General features: G+C 43.1%; 1 protein-coding gene across 1 annotated transcript; it reads right to left on the bottom strand.

The window, feature by feature from the left end:
- Positions 1–893: 893 nt before the first annotated feature.
- LOC128610183 (insulin receptor substrate 2-B) lies at positions 894–18,429 on the bottom strand. The gene is made up of 2 exons (XM_053629317.1): positions 14,283–18,429; positions 894–3,672 (listed from the first exon to the last, which is right to left on the bottom strand). The coding sequence occupies exons 1-2, from the start codon at positions 17,815–17,817 to the stop codon at positions 3,668–3,670; spliced, it is 3,540 nt and encodes a 1,179-aa protein (XP_053485292.1). The 5' UTR covers positions 17,818–18,429; the 3' UTR covers positions 894–3,667.
- Between the last annotated feature and the right edge of the window lie 1,729 nt (positions 18,430–20,158).

The following is a 20,158-nucleotide window of genomic DNA, read 5'->3' as shown; positions in this document are numbered from 1 at the left end:
AAAACCTGCTGATTGGTTGCTCTGCTGGTGGACTTTACTCGTCGCGTAGGTTATTTACTCCTAAAATGGACCTTGGCCTCGTGGCTTTGAGGCATGCACACACACACACACACACACACACACACACACAAAATAGGTGGCGCCAAAATAATTGTAGGCCATGAGACATACTTAAATGGAAAAGCGTGAATCACTTCTGGCACTTTTCCTGACATTTCAAACAGAGAACTGCTTCCCATCAATCACATCCACCTCATAACCCTTCATCATTATCTACAATCAAATACACTGAGTACAGTGATAAGCTCATGAGCACATCTGATAACCTCAAATGATCAAAAATGGTTATCAAACAAGGGTGTATAATCTGGTTTTCATTCTTACGACATGAAAAATACATGTACCAAACACTCAGTTTTAGAACATGAACTACATATACATAAAATAAGTATTTCAGATCAGTAGTTTCTGAATAATACTCACCAACAACCATGCCACGGTTCAATCGGACCACACTATTCCCCCCATTCTGATGATTGATGTGAACATTACCTGAAGCACTTGACCTGTATCTGCATGATTGTATGCGTTGTGCTGCTGCCACATCATTAGCTTATTGGATAACTGCAAAAATGAGCAAGTGGACGGTGAGTGTATGTGGCCAAAAGTATGTGGACACCTGAACATAACACTTGTATGTGCTTTTTGAACATCTTATTCCAGATTTAGTTCCCCTTTGCGGTTAGTATAACTTCCACGAATTGATTTCAGTTTAGTTTCTACCCCGCTAGAGTTAGGGTAGCAATCCTAGTCTTAACCCACACACACACACACACACACACACACACACACACACACACACACACAAAAAATAGAGTCTGCAGAGCCACAAGTTACATTACCACATTTTTATTGCAATAGCTCTATTCAAAGCAAAATGTCTGATAAATATAAACACTATGTAACTTTCCAAAATCTGCGATCACTCTCCTTTTTCCAGCCAGAGAAAAAAGACGGGGGTTGGGGGTGAGGGGATTTTTTGGGGGGGTGGGGGGTGGGGGTGTTGAACATGAAATAAAACAACAGTATGTACAGTGGACACAGCCATGAATGGTTGTTAATATATGTTTTTTTTTTCTTTTTCGTTTTTCCCTTTCAGACTCTATGAACAAAAAATAAGGAATAAAATAAAACACAGGAGGTTTTAAACCTCTAGATCTGAACGCAACTCTGCCAGCAAAAGCATTCAAATTTCATTAACCAAAAGCAGATCCCACGACAGCTGTCATTACGCTAATCACCAAGATCACAATCGCCCTAATGTTTCCCTCTTTTTTTTTCCTTTTTTAAAAAAATTCCTTTTTTAAACACAGCAGCAAAATAAAAATACAACTGTAACAAAATACATTTTACAAAACTGCAAAAATGCCTCATCACTCTGCGGGAAAAGCAAGACTTTCCCCAAACTTTGAGATTCAGAAAAATATCCAAATTCCATACAATTCCAAGGAGATCAAAACTTTACACTAGATCCTAAATAAAAGAAAACTTAAAATGAACTTGCAAATTAACGATGCATCACTGTGCATCTGTGTATATTGTCATTCGGCATTTGAAACACTGGCTATTTGGATTGAAATTTCTCAACCAAAAAAACCAAACAAACAAAAACAAAAAAAGCAACCCTGAAATTGCGACACAGTACAACAAAATATTCGGTCAAACAAACAAAAACAAACAGCAGCTTTTGCCGGATCTTTTCCAATGTACCCAACATTGTTTTGAGGCAGGTTTTTAAAAATAGTGCCGAAGTAGCTCTTTCAGTCATGAAGGTCTGTATAACACAGATTACTGTACCTAAAAACGTAACTGAAGAAATCGAAAGCAGTGTTCATGCCACAACATTTCTATTACGCTTCTTTTTATCTTACAAAAATGAAGAGCTAGTTTAAACATGCCCTGTTTTCTTTGAATGACAGTCCGCCGCTGTGGCCTGTGCTTCCTAAGACACGAATCTGATACAAAATACGGGGAAGAGAGGAAAGATCCCTTGACCAGAAGGGAGTGAAATATCGAAGGACTTGAGTTTTAAGAGGTTACATTCACATTTTGAACTTTCAGTACCAACAATTTTACAACATACCATGAAAATATCTCTATTTTTCTCATTTTGATTTTCAGTACAAGCGTCAAATGAAATGTTTCACATTTGGTTTGTTTATATCAAATGTACCGAAATAAGGGGACGGCAACGACGACGTGATTTCTTGTACCCAACAAGCCAAAACATCTCAATCTCAAGCTGGAGATAAAGATAAAGTACCATGTCTGTCTTATTTTGTTTCACACCTGCTCTCTATAGTTTTCTTTCATAAAAAAGTTTGACACGGACTACAATAAATTACAACAGTAAGGCAAAGATTGAGCTTGAATCCTGTGCCACGGTGTTTCACTGGGGCACTCACTCAAAGCATGTGTACAATACTGAGAAGAAGACAAAAACGATAAACTGCTGGCTAATAAAATAAAAAAAATCTGCTTTTCTCTCAGAAGGCTTAATGTTTCTGTTCATATTCTGTCCTTGGGTGTGTTCATAAGAACAGCGTACCGATTAGAGCTTTGTGTACTAATGCTGGGACAATTTCAGTTGAACATGACGTTGCCTAGTTGCTGTTAAGATCATAATTAGTGTGAGCCTCCTTTAGTTAGGAGTTCCTTGTACGAGGAACTCTCATGAGTTACTTTCAGTCATGTCAGTTATAGTAACGCTATCCGTGACCTTACGCTGGCCCTGTGAGTGCTCCGAGACTGGAGCAGATCTCATCTGGCATTTTGTTTAGTCCCAGAATAGACGCTTCCTCCTTTTTTTTCCCCCCGCCGGGCTCCTCCCCTTCTGTCAATCCTGCATATTTGGTAGTGAGGAAAAGAGGCAGTGTGCTCCCTACCAAGGAAGAGAGGAAAGGGGGAGTGGAGGACTACAAGAGTACAGTTGGTCTCGGTCACACACGAAGAATGTACAGCACGTCGCACCTGGGGCCCAGCGTAGGGTCGACGCAGCTTAATAGCACGTCAGAGTGAGTTACAGCCAGCGGGATTATGTGATTTGCACAGATAGCTTGTGTGGAGGACTTCTTTTCAAGCAAAACACGCATGTTGTGGGAAGAACACTTGTAAACGTACAGATGCAGTAAAAAGCTAAATTGTAAAAGGTCTCTCACAGATGAACCCCTGAACAATGCGTACCTGTGCGTACAGTGTGTCTGCCCACCAAAAAAAAAAAAACAAATAATAATAATACTAAAACTCGTAAGAAATGCACCTGAAATCTGAAAACGAACGCATTTTAATCAGTAAACGCCGTGTACCTATGTAGATGAGACTGCTGACAATAGTATTAGGATCTCTGCATGTCAGTGAGCAAATCCCTTTTATGAACAATTAAAAAGCAAAACATTAAAATAACAATCAAAATATTAAAGCGCTGACTTCAAACAACACCAACCCAAAAGATAATGCGCTCCTAAAGATGCGAAATTTAAAGCAAGGACATGACGAGAAAACAAAACAAAAGTGGAGGTCCCTGGGGTCGTTCCTGCAGGGTGTGCGACGGGCCGAAAGTGGCTCGATGGCTCCTCCATTCTCCAAAAAGCAGCCACGTTGCTCATCTTTACTCTAGATCCAAAGGGGGAAAAAAAAGACAAAAGAGAGAGAAGAGCAGGGTTTAGTGCAGGGACATTAGGGTCATTATGGTGTTTGTAGCATAGGGTTTATCACAGTATGAAAATGTGTACTTTGGGACCAATACTGTGTTTAGTATCACAATCTTTGATAGATTTATTATTATTATTATTATTATTATTATTATTATTTTAAAAGCCAACTAAAAAACACTCGTTACGAAACACCTCAAGGTTTATTGGATCAAATATACACTACACACACCATCCACTTTATTAGGAACACCTGTACACCTGCTCATTTAAGCAGTAATTTAAATCAACCAATCATGTGGCAGGAGCACAATGCATAAAATCATGCAGATACAGGTCAAGAGCTTCACTGAATGTTCACACCCAACATCAGAATGGGGAAAAATATGATCTCTGTGACTTGGTTGTTGGTGCCAGGTGGGCTGGTTTGAATATTTCAGAAACTGCTAATCTCCTGGTAATTTCACACACAGCAGTCTCTAGAGTTTACAGAATGGTGGAAAAACAAAAACAAAAACAAAAAGCATCCTGTGAACAGAGGATCTGCAGGCTGAAACACTTTGTTGATGACAGAGATCACCAGAGAAAGATCAGACTGGTCTAAGCTGACAGGAAATCTATCGTAACTCAGATAAGCACTCTTTACAACTGTGGTGAGCAGAAAAGCAGCTCGGCATGCACAACACAATAAACACTGAGGTGGCTGAGCTACAACAGCAGAAGACCACATCAGGTTCCACTCCTGTCAGTCAAGAACAGGAATCCGAGGTCATCATGGGTACAGGCTCGCCAAAACTGAGCAGTTGAAGACTGTTATAAGAAATATAGTAAATAAAAACACTGCACAATGTATACAATTATACCAAGTGCGACACACTCAAGCATTCTAGGTGGATGCCAGAAAGGAGAAGCAGCGTTGATGGCATAAATTAATCATTGAAACGCCTTGTTGATAAGAAAGGTCAGAGGAGAATAGCCAGACTGTTTCAAGCATACAGGACAGTTTAAGGTAACTCAAATAGCCGCTCTTTACAACCGTGGTGGTGGAAATGCACAATACATTGAACCTTGAGGTGGACACGCTAAAACAGCAGACCCATACTGGGTACCACTCCTGTCAGCTAAGAACAGGAATCTGGGGCTACAGTGTGCACAGGCTCACTGAACCTGGATCGCTGAAGAGTGGAAAAAGACCAAGGGACGCTCACAGTTTGTTTTTTATTTTCGCCTTTGATAAACCCATCAGCTCAGCAATTTCTGAAATACTCCAAACAGCCAGTCTGTCATCAACAACCATGCCATGGTCAAAGTCACTGACATCAGATTTCCCCCCATTCTGATACTTGATATAAAAATTAACTAAAGCTCTTGATCTGTATCTGTATGATTTTATACATTGCGCTGCTCCCACATGAATGGCTAATTGCATAATTACATAAACGAACCAGGGGTACAAGTGTTCCTATTAAAGTGACCAGTTAGTGTATATTTTATATCGGTCATAAGTTAATAAAGCCTATTAGTTTAGCACAGTTACAAATCCTTTACAGTTCTCGTAGCCTAGCATCACAGTGGTTTATGGGATCAGCTTGTGAGTGCACTTTTCACTGGACTTTCAGTCAAACATGACAGAACCCTTTTGACCAATTTGTTCAGACTCAGTGAGCGAGTTAAGTGATGACATTCGAGTCAGCGAGTTCATCAAGAACCTTTACCATGGATATTGGAAGCGGCACATTCACTGGTCGGTTTCCAGTTTCCCGTTCCTTGGAAACAACAATGACATTCAGTTCACTGACTTGAGTCAGCTGTGTCATTTATGGCTTCCACTGGTCCTGTGTGCATTTTTGGCTTGGTTTGGCTCAGTTTTGATTTTGCTACTCAAGACCTCTAATGATGGGAATGATCATACTTCTCAGTAAGTCAGATCATTTGGTTCAGGTAAAAGATAAAAGCCAACTCGTTCAGCTCCCAAACAGCACACTGACATTTTTTTTTCTAAACCAGACAAAGTTTGAAGTATTTTAACCAGGGATTTTCTTCTTTGCCTAACTATGGCTGATATTGTCTGATGAAATCTTACTTGACTTTCTAATGAACATAAGTGCTACTTTGCCTTGCATTTTATAAAATCATTATAAAAGCATTATATAAAATCAGTAAGGCACTACAAATGTACATTACCAAATACTGTATGCATTCTTGTATTATGTCTGCTGTATCAGTGCTTCATTACAAAGATTCCTTTCCACCTATACATTTAATCCTGATTACTGATATCTTCCCCAAAACGCTTGAATAGCCTACATCTTAAGCAAGCAGTGCGGCAGTGTGACGCGCACACACAGAGCTGAGGGTTAAATGCACGCCTCACCATTCACATTAATGAACAGATCGGATGTTGAAAAGAGCTTTCTGTGGAAGCATTTTGATTAAATTACACTGCAAGAGTAACTGCATTGCCTAGCAGCTCATATAATGGAGTCAATTTCGATGTTCGCCTGAGAGTCGACTCAAATGACATCACTATCATGGCTCAGCACACGGGAGCCACCAGGCAAAGAGGAATGTACACACAGCATTAAACAGAAAGCCAAGCCAATTCAAGTACTTAGAGCAGCGCTCTTCAATCTTTATAAGATTAAGGAATTCATAAACCAAGATCACAAACCCTGTGCCGAAGCCACGCAAGTTCAGATTCAGATGGACTTTTGAACTGGCCGACCGATTCGTTAAAAAGAATCGGTTCACACACGTGATTCATACGACAGGCCAGACATGTCCCTCAATAGGCAAGCCCGACTAACAGCATGCAGATGAAGCAGCAAAAGGTGCGAAGAGCAGAATGAGAGATTTGCATCGTGTGCAGGTGTCACTAAAAAGCATTCATTCAGAATGTGAGGTTATGATGTTCTCAGTGTTTAACACCAAATTTATCATCATGCTCATTTGACAAAGTATGCAAAAAAATTTAAATTGTCATGGCAACTGTGACAAAGTCACGAGGTGTCATGAGTTTCATCAGTCGCTACACAGGAAAGGTAGTTAGACATATCTGTAAAGTAAAAAAAAAACCCAAAACATTAAACTCTCAACAGAACGCTTACATAAAGGTATTAAAGGTTCAAACAATTGAAGCTCATTGTAGCATTGAAAAGGCAGCAGACTTTTTTTTTAATAATGAAACAGAACTGCTGATCTCATTTCATCCAATTTCACCCGACTCTACCCCTCCCTCGCTTTCCCAGCTAGGCAGTGGGGTCATGTGCTAGCCTGGTTTGACCCCAGTGTGAACAATCGATGCTTTTGATAAAAGGTTTTGTCTGACCAAACAAAGGCAACAAGGACACAATGCGAGTGATTTTTTGAGCGCTCAGGCCCGTGACGGCTTGGAGCAGGAGAAATAATGCTAGAGCACTGTGCGAGTGATGATCAGCTTCACTGACGCACCACAGGGCCATGAGTTCCTCCTGGCACACGGCCCTGGCAATCAGGAAAACAACATGACCAAAGGTTATGTAAGGAGCGGCTAACATGACAGACATGGCCTAGTGAACCTGACCTGTTCTGAGTTTTGGCATTTATGCCAGTAACACAATGTTATTGAGTATGCGCTTCAGCGCCAGCATGCTTTATAACAGTAAGGATGGAGGTGCCAGAAATGGTTATGCAAATGTACTGCATAAATTAGTCAACACACAATAATACTATCATGGACACTATAAACATATCACTATATTAAATTTGAGTGGTCATATGAATAGACAGCATATCAGTACACCTTACAAAGACAACTACTGCTTAAAATTTAGAGGCAGTCCCATGGTCTGTACACTAGAAACCATGATGCATGATGACACTAAAGGGACGTCCAACTGTGATGACTGCAGGTAGTTTCATACAGCATTACGAAAATATTAAAGTGCAGGATGAAAGCAATCATTCTGAAACTGTGAAGTGTAATACGAGTCCATGGTTAATGGGAAGAAACTCAAGAGATCTTTGTGGTCCGAGTCATTCGCTCTGTGCTATGATGCAACCACTGCAGCAGCGTAACCAAAACCCAATCCCACATCCTCATAAACCATTTTAAAAGTGGATGATGGGGTGTGTGGAGGGGGGTTGGGAAGGGGGGGGGGTGGATCTGAAGTCCTGGCTGAAGTCCTACGTCACCACTCACATGCTAAACCCTGCCTTTCAGTGCGTCTCTGCATAGCCCCAACAAACCTGACGAGTTTAGCATAGTGCAATATCCACAATAGCCTGGAACCATAAGTGGAACAGTGACCACACTCCTGCCACGCAGGCTCCACATCAGAACCTATTTTAAGGAGGTACTTTTCCACCCAAAAGTACTGGGGTTACCCCTGTCCCCATTGACACTATCCCACTATCCCTGTCCCAAGATGAAGGTCAGACAGACCCTCATTTAAAGAAAAGCTCAAAGGGTGGAGTGTCAATGAAATAAAATACAATAAAAATGCACAAGAACAGGGAGTTTTATTATACGGGGGGGGGGGGGATTGGGGGGTTCGTTAGACAAACTAGATCAGGTGCCTAGCTCAGAAATCATGTACACACATGTACACAAAAATGTCCAGGTGTCCAATTCATCCCTTTTAATCCTATAGCAGGATGATGGGTGTAGTCCTCTAAATCTCAAGTAACTAAGATCACACCCGGTCAAGAGAGCTAGTTCGATGCTTTAGCGCAACACAATTAACTCCAGTAACACACTCGACTGTCTGAACTGAAGGTCTCTCATACTGATCCATCATCTTCTCTCCAGCTCTTACCACCTTCCCTAATAGGTCTCGATTTCCAGTATTCACAGCCTCGCTAGAGTATAAATATGCAACCTAATATCTTAGATAAGCCTGGGGTGGAACCACACATTTAATAAAGATCACATTTTAACTGCGATATCGAGGTTAGCTAAAGTTCTTTTTCAATCATTTTCCTTCTGTGTTTCCCTGATGGCCATTATGGACGCTAATAGATAACAGAGTTTCATTTACTCCAGTGTATTAGTTCATGAGCTCTTGATTCACATCAAACTTTAACAGTTTAGGTTGTACCTATATTGTGGTGACTTATTCATCTCTATACTTGACGACTTAATTTGATTCAAAAATTTAGAAATGAAGAGGAATACAGGCATGTAATGCTAGAAAATCATTGAGGTGGAGTACTAAACAGTAGGCAGCTGTTCAGCCTGGGCTCTGTAGTGTCAGAGCAGGCAAAGCTGCTGGGATTTAACACACTTACTGAAAAGAACTAGACATTCCTAGAAGTCCTGAACTGACTGCGCAACTTACTACTAGCCCACACTGACCGTGCAAATGTCCTCCCAGAACATGACGCGGACCAGGTGTGCCACAGACAGGTGAGTGCTTTTCGTGTCCCGCTTGGAACCATCTCTATAAGCCCACTTGCAAATTTTCACTGCATGCTGGTGAGTGAGTGGGAAGGCGGGCTGTAGTTACAAAAGGTTGAGAATCTGTTTTAAAACATTTAATCCTACATAAAGTGGCCACTTTATAAAAGTCACCCAGCCAATCAGGTTACAGCTTTAGGCACACATACAAAAATGGAGGACAGAATTGTGGTAGAAAAATTTGGGTCTCGATCAACTCCCTAGCTTGTAAATCAGTATGTCGTGTACATGAATGAGTTGGGGCACTAGTAAGGACCCTGGCTCTACACATTGGGACACTGATAATGATTACGTACTTGTGTTGTAAAACGTCGGCAAAATTAAAAACATAAAAATATTTGTTTTATGTCATATAAACATTTAAAAGTCGTTAGACTAAAAAAAAATGTATATATAATGTAAAATAAAGTTAAAACTCGATAACTTGATAATCATTTGAGAGCTACAACAACGATAACAACCTACTTACTTGTAGACGAAGCTGGCTGAGAGGCTTCAGAAAACATGACGTCATTTGCAGTAAGGGAACATAGTGAGCATTGACGCTCCCTGGTTTTTGCGGAGCATTGTGGAATTTTTTTGACACTGGTTGAGACAGCCCTTAAAATGGCCGACTCCCTGATCAGTGCCTTGTCTACTGAACTAGGGAGCTAATTGAGACATACTCATTGCCTTGTTCACTAAATAAATACAAGGGGATTTAAAACATCACCAACCTAAACAGAAAACGCAAAGAGAAATCTAATCTTTGTTGTTAACGAAACCGAACAATTAAACTAGTCAATTAGCCAGTACCATTGAAAGGCAGAAGCACTAACAGTGCTGGTGTGGTTACGTCAAGAGCAAAAGCGTGATTACAATGGCCAATCATTATAACACATCTTCCTCTTCTGTGAGAAGAAGTAAAATCCTGTTGACTCAAAGCTTGCTTAAAATGAAAGTCCAAGGGAAGTCGTTGAGGCATCATGCAAAGCATGTATTTTTGTCGAATGCTTCATGCCCAGAGTTTCTGTGACAGGCTCCAGACCAGGATAAAGCAGTTATTGAAAGTGAGTGAGCCTAGTCAGAAAAAGATGGCTTTGAATTAAACTTCTGTATAATTTGTCCTGTGAACTATGACATGAGCTTTTCTTTAGCATTTTATTTGAAGGTTACCTTCACAACACATTCATGAAATTCTGAAAGGCTTATGTCAAAACACACAAGATGAGATGCAGCTTTGTCTTGGAAAACAAGCACCATCAGTTATCATTATGAGTGGACTAATTCACATACTGCATTACTGGGGGTTTTTTTTGTTTTTTTTTTGTTTTTTTAATCTATACCTTGTAAGTTATTAGCTTGTTTTTACTAATGTATATTTTGATTTTAAATAAAGGATTTTCTGTTCTTTTCTCAGTACAGGCAAACATGTTGAAATTCTTGTCCATGGTAATCACATATATGCCAGAGATCATGTAGAAAGAGATTAGGGTAGAATGTTTTAGTGCATTCTTTAACACAGGAAGAATTGGTCCTGATTCTACCATATTAAGAAACATAAGGACAGTGGTGGTTTGACGGTTAAGGCTCTGGGTTAATGATCAGAAGGTCGGGGGTTCAAGCCCTAGCACTGCCAAGCTGCTACTGTTGGGCCCTTGAGCAAGGCCCTTAACCCTCTCTGCTCCAGGGGTGCTGTATCAAGGCTGACTGGACTCTGACCCCAACCTCCTACATGCTGGGATATGCAATCACTGTGCTGTAATGTATATGTGACCAATAGAGACTCATTACCATTATCATCAGTACATAATATAATGTATATGTAATCTATATAGCTTAGTTATAACTTGATCCTAATGACATACTATCTCCATCACATTCCCTGACACAACAAAGCAGCATAGAGTGTGTGTACCTGACACTTACACATATTTCTAATGCACTGCTCTTTTAGACAGGCAAAAAGTGTACACAAAGGGTTACTAAGTACAAACCGTGACATGAATATTAGCAGGAGACATTTTAAATAAATAATTTAAAATTTTGTGAAAGTGTGTGTGTGTGCACGCATACACGTGCACCTGCATATGCATAACACCCACAAGCACAGCATGCAGTGTTCTGGACCAAGGTGTTCCTGTCACTTCTTAAACCTAATTTGGTGCCTTACAAGTGAAAAACACTGCCATGGAGTACACACACATACACATACATACACACACATACACACATACACACATACACACATACACACACACACACATACACACACACACACATACACACACACACACATACACACACATACACACATACACACACATACACACATACACACACACACACACACACACACACACACACACAGCCTAGTTTTTAAACCTTGCTGGGTTAAGTGTGCACTTCAGTATGCCTTTTGGTAACGCACTTTAAATGACAGATCTGTGAGTTATGACATGCCCACTCGTGTGTGTGCGTAATGAGTAGACTTAAACTGTCACTGATTCACTAATCACTACACACAAACATGGGGTCAAGGCTTCTTTAAGGAGGGGTGTGCATGCATGTAAAGTGAGTAGGTCAAAGTTTCAGTGTGTGACTAAAAAACACCATTAAACTTGAGCAATGACAAACAAAAGTCTAGAATTCACTACAGACCCTGCTATGTTCCTCAACCACTTCTCTAGGAATGTAAGAACACTTAATACATCAGTAAATTCCAGGTTAGCATACTTTTGGGACTTCACAGACACTGGTGGCGAAAGAAGGGGGGAAAAAAACCCACAAGGAATCTCCACACTCCACGTCTATTGGTCAGCCAACCAAAGCGTGGCTGCGTGGGTGGACGCCTTGCTGGAAATGCAGTTAGAGCAACGTACGTCACACGAGACTGAGATGTTTTCAGTCCGAAAGTGCTGACAGAAGCATTGCACAAACTGTAACTCGACAGGTAAATCAGTGTCCGAAGGTGAAGAAATAAAATCCTTGGTAGCAGTTTTAGTCATGTAGGTGAGAGGTACATTGTGTGATGTACAGAAGAGTCATGGGGCTTCTGTGCAAAAATGTAGCTCCAGCAAATCTTCTACAAGTTACCTAAATAAAGAGAATGGCTTGACTTTACCCGTTTATTAACCTGGAATTGCCAAAAACAGATACACAACCTGTCATGCCACCTGCCAAGCACAGATCACTACCCTGGCAGTTCCAGGCATTCCAAAATTACTTGCGTTTGTTTAATATGGCTCATGTCTCATGGGGCATTCAGACCCTAACACAAATAGGACTGTTAATGCCAAATGTCTCACATTTAACAGCACGGTCAATACACCTTCCTCCTTGATCTTCCTGATTACTCATCTGTGCCCGTGGCCCTCTCAGTGCCCTGTCGTGGTGCCTCGCACAACCCCAAACAAGCGCATAAGCTCGCTGTCAAAAACCCCGAGCTGCTCGATAAATCTGCCTTGGGTAGATCACCAGAGACAAAAATAGCTTGTTTCTATCCTTTTTCACCGCCGTAAAAAGAAGCCTCCACTCCAGAGTGAACACACTGACCTGTCCTGTTTACCTCGGGTTGTTTTAAAAGCCATGCCTGAGAGCCAGCAGTGAAAAGCAAATTCCTGTGTAGCTATGCGCTTGCTAATTTACATTCCAACACCACAAAGAGGGCACATCTCCAAAACCCAGGTGGGCCGTCACACTGCTATTGCCAAAAACACTGCAGCGGTGGCCAAATGCCACAGAAACACAACAAAGTATGAGGAGAATCAGACATGTGGTCAGGGCATGCCTGATAACGCAATGGGTTTCATTTGAGTGGTTAACAATCCATATGCTAGAATGTGCCTCGAGGAGCTTGTGCTATCCAGGTGTAAGCGCAACATGACCATAAGCACAACTGTAACAGTTCTCGGCACTTAGGTGTTTCCTGTAAAAACGTGTGCCACAACATGCTAGGCCAATTAGACAACATCAAAGAAAAGCAGAGTACTCGTCAGCAAAACATGCGCATACATGTTCTACAAACAGACCCCACACCTGGTGAGGGGGTGCGACAGGAAGAGAGAACAGCTGAACTTTAGCAGATCACAGAGAGTTCAAGGTTTATGTGCTTATTGACAGTTCATGATTTTCTCCCCTAGACCTAACACACACACACACACACAGAGAGAGAGAGAGAGAGAGAGAGAGACACACACACACCCTTCCACCTTCACACTCTCACACAGGTGCTGCCTCTCCCTGTCTTTTCCTCTTTCCCTCATTCTCTCATCTCTACTTCAACTATATGATAAACAAATGAGTCAGCCAGGGCTTGCTGAGAACACTGACTCACTCTCCCCTCATTTTATTTCTCTCTCTCTCTCTCTCTCCCTCACACAATATTTTTCTACCAAGCACCAAACCGACCCAGGAAGATCTAGACACAACTGCGATAGAAAGACAAATAAAATTAGGAAAAGACAAGTAATACTACAGAGGACAACAGCATTGGCAGTCAGTTTTGTGTGACCACAATATGAGCATTTTAGAAAAAATTCTTTGTTCAATATAATTCTGTACTCAATAACAAACTCTACATTGATTTCTGTCCATGCAACAAATATCTGGAGCTCAAAGAAAGATCCACGCAGCGACTGAAACAGACCCTGCTGTGTCATCTCCAGCGAGTGGAAAGAGCTCTCCATAACTAAAACAAACGCGTTCTCTAGACAACATCACACGCTACAATAACACAGGGCCTTTGACCTTTTAGCATTCAATATCTTAATAACTTAACAGGCCTTCAAGCTTTACTGCAGCTCTTTACTACATATATGTTTACTAGACTTTCCTGTGCGGTTACGGTTACGCAGTAGACTCGCACTAATGGATAAACAGCAGCAGGAGTAAGAGGCTCTGCCTCCACACATAAACACACACACATCTCCCAAGGGAGCAGGTTGAAAATGAGGTTATGTGACTGATGTGCTTACCACAATAGTTAGAGCACAACTTATGGAATATTAATAAAAGACCCATAGACTTAATGTACTGTGGTTTAAAAAACATGCAACAGGTGGAAAAAGGTGATGTAAACAACCCCATGGAAAAATAAATGACTAAATGTATCAGTGTGCACAATGAAAACAAGGCCTACAAGGTTACATGCTCACCTTTAGAAGTTGCAGTGATCCGCTCAGATTTACTGAAATCTATGCTGGCGTAGTCCCCGTTTTCTGGGAGGAGCACGCCAGAGACCGGCATTTGGGGTTCAGCGCTGGCACTCTCAGTCCCTTCGTCCTCTCTCAGATCCAGGGCAATGTAGTTGAGGCCATTTTGGTGTTCCACTGATAGAGTCATTCTGGTACTCACAGAAGAGGCACTTGCTTCAGCTCGGTCTGAGGAGAGGCCCGGTGCTTCCTCATTGTCACCTGCTGCTTTGTTCTCCACACACATCCATGTGCTGTCGAAGGCTGATGAGCTCTGCCACTTATTGTCCCCCACCTGAGGAACAGCGCTAGGCACTGAGGCACTGTTGTCCAGGCTATTCGCTCCTGTCACTTCCGTAGATGTGTTGAAAGTCTCAGAGCTGTGTCTCCGCCTGCCCTGGGGGTCTGCACGGATGACCTTCGGCTCAACAGGTGTGCTAGAGCTTGGATACCTCTGCTCACAAACACTAAGGTGTTGCAGCATAGTTGTGGGGCTTTTACGCTCCTCACGTCGACCAGTGCTCATCTCTGTGTAGTCATCTGACGGTCCCAATGTGACTCCACCACCACTGGTACGAATATAAGTAGGGGGGTTCCAAGGGGCCACCAGTGATGAGCGTGAGGACTGACTTTTGGGTGGAAGGCCATCCACCTCCACACTCATGTAATCCTGGGGAAGGGGAGAGTGCCGGTCCTGCCGGTGGGTGCTTTGGCTGGTGAGAGTGTCCTCCATAGTGAGCGAGTAGGTGGCCTGGTCACCAAACTCAATGTTAATGTACTCTCCAGGACTGGAGGGACATTCCACTGTCTCACGTGCCTGTAAAGACCCATGAAAACTGCGTTGGCTAAGGGGGAGGCGGTTTGGACGTGCAGAATGGCAATCCATATCGCTACAGCCATTATGCTCAGGTGTGGTGCTCGGAGAGATGTAGACAGGTTTGGCAGGTGAACTCATGGGAACGTATTCGTCATGCTCACGCCGATGTTTTGCTGGGGTTTTGTATGAACGTGGTAGGGAGAAATATGAGCTGTGGGATTTGGGTATCTCAGGAGCGCTCAGTGCGTAGTAAGTGTCATTAGAGAATTTTCGTCTGCCTGCCATGGGCCTGCTCTGAGACATATCCATGTATTCTCCATTTTCAGGATGCTCATTACCTCTCTGACTAAGGCCCCTGCCACTAATGTGAGGGCTGGCTGGCGTTGGGGTGTCTGCTCCCCCATTCCCACTTGGGAGCATCATCATGTAGCCTTGTGAGTCCATGTGCTGAGAGGGAGGTGAGGCCACACTCTGAATGTGTGGGGAGGCACAGACAAGAGAACTGGGTTGCATAGGCATGTAATCTGGGTCTCGTGCAGAGGGCACCACACCAGCCATCATGGGCATGTATCCATCATCTTTAAAAGAGTCAGCAGCACGTAATGCAGGGGGGTTGTCCTGGCTGTGTTCGGAGCTGGAGCTGTAATCAGAACGAAGTGATGAAGAGATGGAGGCAAGCTGGCCATTGCTGCCCAGAAAGCTTCCCTCAGCTACAGCCTCGTCCAGCGAGAAGTTGGTCTGGGTCATCTTCTGGTAAACAGCTACTCCACCAGCACTCCCAGCTCCCACCTGTCTGGAAAAGGAAGGAGTGCGCCTCCTAAATGACCGTGAATCTTCATCAGCAGTTTCATCACGGGAAGCCTCCCCAGCACTCCCACTGAACATATCTCGGCTCCAGCCCATAGCCATGTAGTCACTGAGACAGTGCTCCTCCCGGATGGGTGGTGTGTTGCTCAGTGAGTCAGGTGTGTTACTGCGTACTCTGAAGTAGCGAAAGTCTCCAGGACTGGAGCCATATTCATCAGAAGAGTTGAAGCCTCCATCACTGGGAGAACCACAGATGGAAGCGCTGGAAGGCCGGGTGTTGGTGTCAGTGACAGACCCATGGCCGCTGCTACTGGACATACTGACGGGACTAGTGGTGGAGGGGAAATGAGACACTGGAAGTGAGGCAGATCGTGCATGGTAGGTGGCACCTGGCGGGGCTCGTACATATCGGCTCCCCGTCCCACCACTGCTCTCCTGTCTACCCAAATTGGCACGTGCTGTATTGAGGTGGATCAGGCTGCCTGTGACTGACCGAAACGGGCGGCTCATGGTGCCCTCGCCTTCACTAGAGGTACGAAACCTGTATCCACTCGCACCACTGCTCTTACTGCTAGGTGGCGTGCCAACCACAGACTCAGCCCGAGATCGCCTTTGCAGTCCTGTCTGGCTGGGTGGCAGGTTTCCCAGGTGGCGACGTGTGGTCATGAAAGCCATAGGGTTAGAACCTGACGATTGACTTTTACTCCTCGGCCTGAACTCGGCGTAGGCCTTTAGAGCCTTCATGGTATCTAAAATGGTCTCGTGCATACTCTGAGCCACCACAGAATCATCCACCTGCATCCATAACTCGCCAGGACCGATTGAAGAGGAACGCCCAACCTCTATAAAGAAAAAGCTCTCCGAGTGGCCACAGCGTCTGATGTTCATCAGCTGCAAGTTTACACACGGCGTCTCAGAATTCAGTTTTACTAGGTGGATGGTTTTAGTAGAGAGGCACAGTCTGTACACACCCGTGAGATTCTTAGTCTGCCCCAGGCCCTTAGGTTTCACGTTTACCTGCCAGACCTCTTTGAAGACGGTGCCTGGCGTTACTGTACCGTAGCCGTCGTCGAGCTCGTCGGCCTCCGTGTGGCCTTTTTTGCCTTCACTCATCAGGTCGCTGAGCGCTACGTACCAGTCCTCTTGCTCTTGCTCATTTTCGGCCACAATTGCAAAGTATTCGTCCTTGGTATAGAGAGCTATGAGGTGTTTGTTCTTTGAATCCGCCCTTTTGTTTACAGTGAAACACTGGTAGAGATAAATCACGCGTTTGGGAGGAGAGGCGCTCGCAGCAGCACCGGTAGCACCGGTAGCACCGGTAGAGGATGCGGCGGCAGAGCGATGGCTGCTACGGAACTTCTTCTCACTGTCATAGTACTCCAATCGGCTCGGTCCTGAACGGCTCGCTGAGCGTAAGACGAAAAACCTCTTATGGCCGTGTTTCTGCTTTCTCAGGTAACCGCACTTCCTAATGTCGTCCAGCCCGTCTGCAGAAGCGGCGCCGGTGTTAACAGATGAGGTAGGCTGTGTGTGGCTCGTAGCAGCAGAAGCAACGGAGTCCTCATGTGCTGGTTTAAGAGAAGACAAGAGGCTTTTTCGCGCCGGAGACTGTTGATAGTTTTCGTGATCAAAATGTTGTTGTTGTTGTTGGTGGTGGTCCTGCGGTTGATGATGTGTGTGTGTGTTTGGCAGCGCAGCCTGCTGATGTTGATGGAAGCGCGCGCCGCCGCCGCCGCCGTTCAGCGGGGAAGAAGAATGGGGATCCCCGCCGGAGGGGCCGCCGTTTGAAACTTGTTTAGCTCCGACAGTCCTCTGCTGCGCTTCCAGCATCAGCATGGCGGCGTTGCCTTCTGGATAATTCGCAAGGTTTGCCATTTGGTTAGTAAACGTTAGGTCAAGTTTATCTTCGCCTTAGTGTTGCGCTATGAGACCCCATTCTTGTTTGGGGAGGGGGAGGGATGGAAGTAAGGGAGGGAGGGGAGTCGTGCTCTCCAATTTATTCCTCCCGATGATGCGCTCCTCTGAGCCGCCTCAGGAAAACGCAGCCAACGCGACAAGAATTCAAGCCAAGCCACTGCAACATGACCACATTACCCGTGTCTATTATCGCTGGATCCTAGCGGCGCTGCCAGTCTGCTTCTCACTCCCTCTGTACACACATCTCTATGGACCGCGGCACAAACAACACGTGACCCCTGCGTCATCCAGCTACAGGCGGGAGCACGCTGTGTTTGCAGTGATCTAATTGGCCCACGTGAAGGACCCTGCAGCTATCCTGAACCAATCGTGACGCAGAATGCGCGTGCGTCGTCAATACATTCAACCAATGACTGTGCTGCGAGTTTCCTTCCAGAGAAAAAAGTGCGTTCTAGAATTGATTGACAACGCTGTTGTCCAATAGGATGAGTCTCACTGAAACGTCCTTTTCTACTGTTGTTAGTGAGACGGACATTTAAAATTTACAGGCAGGCTGCAACAGGTCGTCGGGTTTCCTCCTTGTCAAGCGCATAACCGTGTTCTTTCACTCTGAGTGGCATTAAATAAGGAATTAAAGCTTTAAAATAAATAAATAAATAGATCGATAAATAAATAAGTACATACTGACTTAGAGCATCGGTAAAAATAGCTGCGGTTCATAGTAAGATCACATCTCAGTTGGCACAGTTATGATCGGTTACTAACGGTATTCGTCATCATGAAGGCGCTGTCTGTTGTGTAACCTAACGTTATAAATAGTCTTGTGCTAGGTGTGTTGAGAGGTTAGTGCATTTTATAGCACAGACTTGATATAAAATAGAAGTACGCGCTAGTAAACCAGCTGTCACATTCGCAAAGTGTTGTTTTAATGTGCTGCCCTGGGGGCTGGATTCACACACCGTGGGAAACAGGAGTTTAAAGTCGCTCTGCCGGTTGGTCAGCCTTAGTGGTGTTAGCTGGACTGCTAATCATCCTTTTAAGAAAAACACCCTTCTAAATAGACTGCTTGCATGGCTTTTTTTCTTCTTGCATGTTAGGGCTAATTGCTTTAAAATTAATTTATTATTCCCTTTATAGAGAATGACATGTGAGTCCACTCACTATATTGGGAAGAAGAGTCAGAGAGCACTGTGTCGTGGATATTATCGTTATTGCACGTTTATTGTATTAGTTGATAATAAAGAGACTAAAACAACTGCTTGTCATGTTTATTTACTATTAGGCTTATTTATTATATTTAATAAATATATTGTATTAGAGAATAAAAACACTGATGTCTGTCACATTTATTTGTATTTGTTTATTAAAAAAAAAAAGTAGAAAAGAACTATTTTCACAGGGTTTCATTTTCGTGGAGTTTCCTGTCAGTGTCCTGAAGCTGACTCCTAAGGTAAACCTGCAGTAACATCTACTACATCTGGCTAGTTTTGGTTTTAGTGAAACTTTTTTCCCGAGAAGAAAAAGGTAGATTTCAGAAAGAATAACAACTTTAAGGCGTGCTTTGTTAGCTCAAAGATGCCACCTATCGGTAAGAAGACAGTAGACGAAATACATCCAGCTATTAACTAAATCAGTGGTTTTCAAAGTGGGGGCCACCAGGGGGCGCCCAGGGGGCCTCAACAATTTGGTGTGCCCATCCCTCCCACTAGTATGTTTTCTTATTCTCACTCTCAGACAACCACACACACAATCAATTCCTAATGTAATGTAAAGTTGTAAGATGTAATTATTAATAAAAAAGGGGATATATTCAGAAGTCTGTATTTTTAACGTGTCTTAAAGACATCTTGCAAAAGGGGGGCCTCGGTCAAATGTTAATGCCATTTGGGGGGCCTTGCCCTGGAAAAGTTCGGGAACCCCTGAACTAAATAACTGATGACCAGATCTTCTGACTTCTGTAAGAAAGAAATGCAACTACATCTATCTATCTATCTATCTATCTATCTATCTATCTATCTATATATATATATATATATATATATATATATATATATATATATTTCCCCATCCGTCCTTAACTTAATTAAAATGTATGTGAATACTGTACTGTGAATGTGTTAACTAATACATGTGAACAATCCATCAAAGGATAATTTGATGTGTAAAGTTGGACATTTAAAAGTTAAATTGCAAATTAAGTGGCTGAAAATAAATATTGTGCCAATCAATTAATAATCTGTATAATTTTCTCATTCAAAATATCTCGATACGGATGTATTTCATTTAATAAAACGTTGCA

Source organism: Ictalurus furcatus, chromosome 7 (assembly GCF_023375685.1).
Source record: "Ictalurus furcatus strain D&B chromosome 7, Billie_1.0, whole genome shotgun sequence".
NCBI lineage: Eukaryota > Metazoa > Chordata > Actinopteri > Siluriformes > Ictaluridae > Ictalurus > Ictalurus furcatus.
This window is presented reverse-complemented; position numbering and strand designations above follow the sequence as displayed.

Excerpts from the sequence above, each read along its gene's own strand:
- LOC128610183 (XM_053629317.1), bottom strand. The coding sequence starts at position 17,817 with ATGGCAAACCTTGCGAATTATCCAGAAGGCAACGCCGCCATGCTGATG.